The sequence below is a fragment of the Musa acuminata genome, chromosome BXJ1-7, assembly GCF_036884655.1.
Source record: "Musa acuminata AAA Group cultivar baxijiao chromosome BXJ1-7, Cavendish_Baxijiao_AAA, whole genome shotgun sequence".
Lineage (NCBI taxonomy): Eukaryota > Viridiplantae > Streptophyta > Magnoliopsida > Zingiberales > Musaceae > Musa > Musa acuminata.
This window is the reverse complement of record NC_088333.1, coordinates 34222954-34231024: the sequence shown is the minus strand read 5'-3', so window position 1 is coordinate 34231024 and position 8071 is coordinate 34222954. Positions and strand designations below refer to the sequence as shown.

At 41.5% G+C, this 8071-nt stretch overlaps 1 protein-coding gene across 3 annotated transcripts; it reads left to right on the top strand.

Moving 5' to 3' along the window:
- Window positions 1-4731: 4731 nt before the first annotated feature.
- Window positions 4732-6736, top strand: LOC135679081 (cytokinin riboside 5'-monophosphate phosphoribohydrolase LOG1-like). Of its 3 annotated transcripts, none has more exons than XM_065192484.1 (8): window positions 4735-4896; window positions 4993-5090; window positions 5168-5201; window positions 5287-5386; window positions 5468-5538; window positions 5621-5764; window positions 5895-5989; window positions 6068-6736. In XM_065192484.1, the coding sequence occupies exons 1-8, from the start codon at window positions 4780-4782 to the stop codon at window positions 6150-6152; spliced, it is 744 nt and encodes a 247-aa protein (XP_065048556.1). In that variant the 5' UTR covers window positions 4735-4779; the 3' UTR covers window positions 6153-6736. The 3 variants fall into 3 exon arrangements, with proteins under 3 accessions (XP_065048559.1, XP_065048556.1, XP_065048558.1); XM_065192486.1 differs by having other exon boundaries at window positions 4739-4896; window positions 5168-5198; window positions 6068-6721; XM_065192487.1 differs by lacking the exon at window positions 6068-6736 and having other exon boundaries at window positions 4732-4896; window positions 5829-5966.
- The last annotated feature ends 1335 nt before the right edge of the window (window positions 6737-8071 follow it).

The window sequence follows — 8071 nt, the reverse complement described above, 5'->3', positions numbered from 1 at the left end:
GTTTTGGAGCCGAACGCAAAATTTGAAGCCAAATGAGAAAGTGTATAGTGTACAAATAATCATCATAAAATGCAGAACAAAAAGAAATGAAGTCTTCCTCTGTTTTTTGGAAACAGTGTTCGAATCTGTCATTACACTAATTAGAGATGAACGTTGTGCACATTTTGAATATGTCTGTCGGTGGATCCAATTTTTTGTAATTTTATGGGGTAAAATAATAAATTTATTTCAATAAATATTTGATATTTAATATAAAATATAAAGATAAATTTTATGATGCAGAATAAAAAGGTTAAAAAGATAGTAAGTTCATGTAGCGAGTTGATGTCACTCGGGTAGCTCTATAGTGTTTATAATCATCACATAACGATAAGATCATTGAAAAATAAATTATTTAGACCGTTATTTAAGGTGATTTTATAATATATGATTTGATGAGTTTATATAATAAGTTTATACCAGCAATATCATAGAGATTAATATGTTGATAAGGGGGACGTGCAAGTGGGTGTTAATTTACAATTAGGAAGCACATGCAGCCATTTCATTCATGTAAGGCACACACGTTGGATTCGAAAGCATTCTACAATTGAGTCGATAATGGTTACCCAATGCACATATGGTCAAAGGGCACAGGTTGGCTTCTAACCTATTAAGACAATAGTTTCTCTTGATATAATCCGCACCTTCTAATAATTAGGATGAGTTGGCAGTAATCAAGCTCACATGGCCAACTATGAGCCAATTTAGGTTAGTTTAGTAGCAACTTGTTGTAGAAAGACAAACTTCATGGGCCAAATGTTGACCACACTGTGGTAACCTAGGTATATTTGACCTACTTAAATTAAATTCGAATATGCTATAATTTTATGGATATTGGATGAATTAGGATAAAATTATAAATATTTACGAGATTAAATTTGGGTTCTTGGTTAATTCCCCTATTACAATTGAGATAGAGTTTTAAGACCATATCATTTATTATAAAGCTTACTATTCACACCTCATCTCTTTTTTTACTATTGACAATCTTTTATTATCGATAACCCCTTTAAAAAATTAAAATATTATTTTATTATTTATGGTATCAATTTTATCTTTTATTTTTTTTCTTATTTCATCACGTTGATGTTGCTAGATGTTGTTCGATCTCACTCACCACCCCCTTATTGTCATCCGCTATAAAAGAAGAAAAAGAGAAAAAAATAGTAGATATTTACGTTCATACACAAAAAAGGATAATTTAAAAATATTAAAAATTTCAAAATAGAATTGTAAATTGTAAAAAGGAGATTATAAATAGCAATCTCCTTTCTTATTGAAAAAATTGGTTTTTTTAAATACCCTTTTCTTCCTAGAGTTTTTTATTTTATTTTTTATTGCTCACCAATACCCAAAATATCTAAGTATTGTTGGATTTGAGTCGGAAATTTAATTCAAGTATCTAAGTATCAATTGGACTCAAGTGTTTGAGTTATTATTGAATGATAATGGCAACAAATGATTCTTTAAAGGCATCCCATTGTGATTTGTGAGTGGTGAACATAGTGGGTCCTAAATGGATATTTTGTTCATGCACAGTTGATGGTTCTGCCAATTAGGCCCATTGGTCCAACTTATGAGAGAGAGAGAGTCTCTGTCTTTCTTACTCTACTAACTTTGGAGTTCATGTTGATCATCATTTGGCCCATGAAGTTTGTCTTTCTATCCCCCTCCCTTGTCTGAAAAGTTTTCTTTCCAAGAGAAAAAAACTAATATATTACAGATAGTTCTCTGCTCATGCAAGCACAAGAGCTTTAAAAAAAACAACAAAAGGATGTCAGTCCGCCCTCTAAGTCCGATCAGATTTGTACTCTTTAACAAATGAGACAAGCCAATAACACATGTTAATTAATCTCTCTAAAAATATGCAAAATCTCTCAAAGAGAAGTAAGAAGAAACCAAGGAAAGGGTTCCTCCTTGTTCAAAGCTTTTATATATAATCTATTTCTCATCAAAGTCAATCATCATTGATGAATTTGTAGTTAGCAAGAAGAAGACAGTGAGCATCTGTCATTCCTTTGAAATTAAAAAAAAAAAAAATTTAACACTTTCGAGCTTTGACGTGATCCATTGTCAAGAAGACAATGATCCATTTCTATCCTGCATAATATTTGATCGAATCATTCATTATCTAGCAGCTTAAATTTATTCTCAAATTTCTAATAAGCTCTATTCCTTTCTCTCTCTCTCGTGTTGCGTTTTTTATTTCATGACGTTTGATTACTCTTTGCATGAACAGGCGACACTCCACGGCCAATAGATGAAGGCCACGTTGCCTTAGCCTTCGCCACAGTCCTGGAAATGGATTCTTTACTATTTGCGTAAAGAGGCGACACTCCACAGGCAATAGATGAAGGCCACGTTGCCCTAGCCTTCGCCACAGTCCTGGAAATGGATTCTTCCCATTGGGGGCCTCGTCTCACCCCGAAACTGTGGTCACCGAGTTGACTCGCCAACCGCATCACACCCCTCGTCCCCAAGCTTGACGCTTCACGTGTTCCGACGGGAAGGTGTGCCAACGACGGGCCACTGGTGGTCCTTGCCGTCTCCATCTCCGCCGTCAATTGCTGTAATTTCTTGGTGAGATGATGATGGTAATGGTGATGATGTAAGCAGGCAACGTATGACTTGAACTCCAAAAATTGATAGTGCCCGGTCTTATCTCAATCACTCCTAATTATATGTTCTATGTGAAGGTTGGGCTAATTATAAGTGGACAACAAAGGTCGACGGCAGTTTGGTTTGGGATGGCCGTCAATGGTACTAGCGAAGGTAGGTCAGTAGGTAGCGCGTGACTTCGTATTATGTACACGGACTCGGCGTATAATGTACGCTGCTGGGGACCACGACGCCTGTGGCGATGATTGCGCCGCTTCTGTCCCTCGTTGCCGACGCGCCTTGGAAACCCATACGGTACATGTGACGCCCTTCCGCTGTCGCTGTCTGATCCCGATTCAACGGCCGCTGATGACCGGCACAGGGTAGTAGCCGGCCCTTTTTCTTTTGTGTGGACCCCACCGGCGAGTAAACTTTTAGATGTAGAAACCAATTAATGTATGTGTCTTGTGATAATCTTAATTTTAACCTATGAACATAATCAAATTTCTAATGAGTCAAGCAAATTAAATATCAAAATCTTGTCTTTGGATTGCCGATTACTAGTTTACCTTCAGAGTGCTCATACATCAGTGGTACTCTTTGATGAACGTGCAACCATTGATGAGAGGTCTGGATCTTCGAAGCATTGCTCGGGTCCTGAACCCCGCACGAATCTTGGAGCGGGCTTTTGATCCTGCGCACGCCTCTCGGAGTTGGAGTGGACCCGAAGAAGGTCGGGGAATGTCGTGGCGTACCTCGGGCCGAACACGCGTCGGTCCCGGACGCACACCATCCCCACACGGGGCCCCGTCACGGCACTGGGTCTCCTGGGTGGGTCCCAAGCGGGTGGTTCCAGGACGGGCTCTTCGTCCGCGTGTCTTAAATCCTGCATAAATTGTTAGTACAACGTATACGTATACAAGCAATAAGACGCCGTTTTGTTGTACGAGCAATACTAGGATAAATATCCACAAATCGACAGACCGCTGTACCGGTTTGGATTCAAGACCACGGATCAAAAGGATCCGACCTTTCCTTACCAGCAATAATGGAGACGTTGATGCTCCTCTACTTTTTATGGGTAAGATGTTGATATCCTTCCACATGGGTAGGAAGAAAACACGGCTTATAAACCACAATAAATCATGTATTTAATGCAAATCTTGGCTTCTCCATTAATGAATGTTTCAATTGTTTTATTCTCAATATCATCATCATCATCGGTTGCAGTTTAAACAATGTTTAAATGACTTGATGTGATCAGATTTTTTTTGTTTTGGAAGGGGGGAATTTGAAGAGAACAGATCCGTGTCCGGGCATTTGGCATAAGGAAATGGCGTGAAGTCAACATTGCCATTTGTGTTTCATGCAGCATCTTATTTACTTTTCATTTAATTAGCATTGTTTATTAAGATATGCCTTTAGATAAGTAGTATTATCCTTTTGTACCGTGACTAAGAGAGAGAGAGAGAGAGAGAGAGAGTTCCACTTGCCTCGTAAACACCGACTCCTTCTGTAGCCCTCTGCAACAAAATGTTCCTCTTGCCTCGTAAACACAGACTCCTTCTGTAGCCCTCAGCAACAATGTGGCAAGTGAATGATTCTGCTTTATTGAAGTGATACTCACTGCTCTCCGCTTCTAGTGATTATACAGCTGTGGCGTCCTGCATCGCTCTCCCCCCTTCTGCTAGGTTTCTTGCAGTCTCCCATGTAGCTTCTGCCTACTGCCCAAGGAGTTGATGAAGACAGGCACAAACACAGATCAATGGACAGGAAGCGGTGGAGGAAGGAGAGCAGTTGGGTGTGCAGGTTTCCGAGGGAGACCGACGGCTTACACGTGTGGGTGACCACGGCGGCACGATTGGCTTGTGCTAAACCCGAGACTTGGAAGACATGTATTCTACTGTGTATTTTAAGTTTGTCATACTGTTCTCCACGTACGTGTTGTGTTCCTCTCTCTCTCTCTCCCTCTCTCTCGCACACTTCCTTTTTGTCATGGTGTGCAGGACGGTGGCAAGATAAAAAAGAGAGGGTCAGAAAAGGTTTATATATACTGCCTCTAATATCTTATCCGAGGCTTACTTTGAAGGCACGAGGGGCCAGGGGAAAGGATCTGGGGGAGGAAAAGAGAGGCGGGAGATGGAGGCGGTCAAGGTGGGAAATTCAAGGTTCAAGAGGATGTGCGTCTTCTGTGGGAGCAGCACAGGCAAGAGGCACTGTTACCAAGATGCTGCCGTGGAGCTCGGGAAGGAGCTGGTAAGTGGTGACCCTTTCCTTCTCTTCCTTCCTTCCTCCCTCTGCGTGCCGAGCGCATGCAGCTGCTGATGGAACTTGACTCGTGTTCGAGTTCAGGTGGCGAGGAAGGTCGATCTGGTGTATGGAGGCGGCAGCGTGGGGCTGATGGGTCTCGTCTCTGAAGCTGTTCATTCTGGTGGCGGCCATGTCATCGGGTCAGCACAGACTTGCAACTCTCTCGATCTCTCTCGCACCCAACATTGCTTCTCTGACGTGTCCTCTCATCTTACAGGATCATCCCGAGGACACTGATGTCCAAGGAGGTCGTCGTGCTTGCTTCAATCTCACTTTCGTCACCTTGCTAGCCTCCATGCCTGTATTAACTGTTTCTGGCGTTTGCATGTGGATCAGATTACAGGGGAGACGTTCGGGGAGGTGAAGCCGGTGGCCAGCATGCACCAGCGCAAGGCCGAAATGGCCCGCCACTCCGACGCCTTCATCGCCCTGCCCGGTCCGACCTTTCCCCATCCAAGTCCTTTCGCTTACCCACCACTGTCGGGTCTTATCTCACTCCATCTCCGTCGTCCTTTAGGTGGGTATGGAACCCTGGAGGAGCTGCTGGAGGTCATCACCTGGGCGCAGCTCGGCATCCACAACAAGCCTGTAAGCCCTCTCCATTGATCCAAACCCCCCCTCCCCACCATTATTACTTCCATGACAAAGCTCGGCGACTGTGCTGGTGAAGGTGGGATTGCTCAACGTGGATGGTTACTACAACTCCCTGCTCGCCTTCATCGACAAGGCCGTGGAGGATGGCTTCATCCAGCCATATCAGCGCCACATCTTCGTCTCCGCCCCCAACGCCAAGGACCTCGTCCAAAAGCTCGAGGTACTGTTGCAGTACATCTCTAGCTCTCGCTCTTTGTATTGTTCTCATGTGAACCTCCATTTAGGTGGGTCTGTATGTCTCATTCCCTACTCCTTTACGTCCTCGATCTTGACACCACCTGTCGAAGCAGGAATACGTACCCGTGGAGGACGCCGTAGCCGCCAAACTCAGCTGGGAGATGGAGCAGATGGGACTAAACTCCACCCTGCACGCCGAGATCGCTCGGTAGTGTTTTGGGCCCTTCGCTATGCCTGTATTCGTCGCCATATATTTTCTCTTACGGCTGTAATTGTATGTATGCAGTACTGCTTCTAACTCAGGAAAACATCAGCTTTATGATGAATCGTCTTCTCGATGTCTTCGCTGTGCTCTGTGTGGGTCAACGTAGGGATAGGGTTTACCTTCGTCGCTGTACAGCCATTGAGTAGCCATCCTCGAAAGAAAAAGCCGGCCTTCGTGTAGCTTTTGGCGCACTGTGGTGCGCCGTGTGGGACATGGAAGGCAACAAGTGTTACTCGATGGCTGGGGGTTGATGATTGTGAGATTAAAAGGGAGGCCCTTCCATTGTCTGCAGCAACAGGATAAGCTCATCAGGGTGGACGTCTCGTCCCTGTTCTCCACAGCACAAGGGGAGTGAGAGGGGGCGCCCACTGCCTGTACCAGTTCTACGTGCGGTAGTAGTCCATCCAGTTGGGCAAGATTCCTTGGTGTGAGGCTCGGCAACAGTGGCCGATCCAACAAAGCCTGGGCCACTCACTCACCATGAGCAATTAATTCCAGGATCCTTACTGTGTGTGTGGTTCTTTGAACAGTCTCTCGCTTTGAGTTCTACGTCGGGTTAATGATTGCCGGAGGATGTGACTAGAGTTACGCAAATGATGATGGCCAAAAGGGCAATGGCAATGCGAAGGTATTGGGTTTGTTTATGATATTTTGTAGAGGTTTCCTATGGTCGGTCGTTTGAGGCCAAAACCAAATGTTAAGAGAGAAATAAAGTGAAATAGACAAAATTAAAGATAACCAGGGTTCGTGGCTCACTGCTGCTCCATGACATATACTAACCAAGAAATCAGAATAATCGTGGAGTATATGGTATCAGTATTAGCAACATCAAAAATTTATTATGACGCAGAATCATTCTTATTCATCTTTTATTTAAATAAAACTAACAGGTCATAAGTTGCCACATTATAATATACTAAATCATTTTGATCTAATTTTTTAGTTTATTTAAGAAAAAATTAAATTAAATTATGATTGTGATTGAAAATTTCAAATCCTCGTGAAAGATTTTACGAAAGTTGATCTCTACAAAAATAAAAGCATATGAATCAAGAATATTATCTTCGAAGATCAAATCATATATATGATTTGATGTAATTATAAGTAGTTTACTTTTATATATATTTTTTCTTTCTATACTTAGGGTGTAAAAATAAGCTATATAACATTGCAATATATCGATGAGAGATGAATTAATGAATCATTTTTTTTCATCTCCTGAACTATATTTCTTTTCATCTTGAGAGTTGGTTCTTTTTCTATGTATTTTTTCTTTTCTTTTATCTTTCTATTTCATTATCATAAAAAAAATTAATACTTCTCGCCCAACGTCATGCTTCATTGTTATCGTGAATATAATAATCAAGCAGCCAATTAGGCTGCAACAAGGTTGGATCAGAAAAATCAAGCTCACAATGGACGGATTCCTTCCCTTATGATCTTTTAGCTCTTTTGTATGACGACCTTAATCAAGGTCTTCTGTAGCAAAGTTTATCAATCAAGTAAGGGATATTTGATGTTATCATACAACTTAGAAACTCAACCATCTGTGGAATTCTAAGAAGGATATGTATGAGAACGAGAAAGACTTGTAAAAGAAATCATACTAATATTCAAATCGTTTTTAGGAAGACTCTCCAAGCATTAATGTTTTTCAAAGCATTATTAAAAAAAACTAATATTAAAATAAATAAAAAAACTAATTTATTTTAAGTGATATATCTAGACTCATAAAAGGCATTCCGAAAAAGAAGAATTTTTCTTCTTGTCATTTTCAAGTAGAACAACCATCATTATTTTTGATCGAATCTGAATCAAATCGAACTTATCTACTCACTCCAAGATAACAATAGACGGCAACACTGATGATGTATAATTTACCTCATAAATAAATATATAAAAGTTCTGGAAACCAATACCGACACGTCCACTCTAATCAGTGACTGGTTGCACAGCAGGAAGAGTCCTTCCTGCGTAGCTTTTGGGCATCATTTGTGGCCATCTCCGCTCTGCCTTTTTGTTTCC

Excerpts from the sequence above, each read along its gene's own strand:
- LOC135679081 (XM_065192484.1), top strand. The coding sequence starts at position 4,780 with ATGGAGGCGGTCAAGGTGGGAAATTCAAGGTTCAAGAGGATGTGCGTC. Across the intron at positions 4,897-4,992 it reads TGGAGCTCGGGAAGGAGCTG|GTGGCGAGGAAGGTCGATCT; the intron begins GTAAGTGGTGAC and ends GTTCGAGTTCAG. Across the intron at positions 5,387-5,467 it reads CGCCTTCATCGCCCTGCCCG|GTGGGTATGGAACCCTGGAG; the intron begins GTCCGACCTTTC and ends GTCGTCCTTTAG.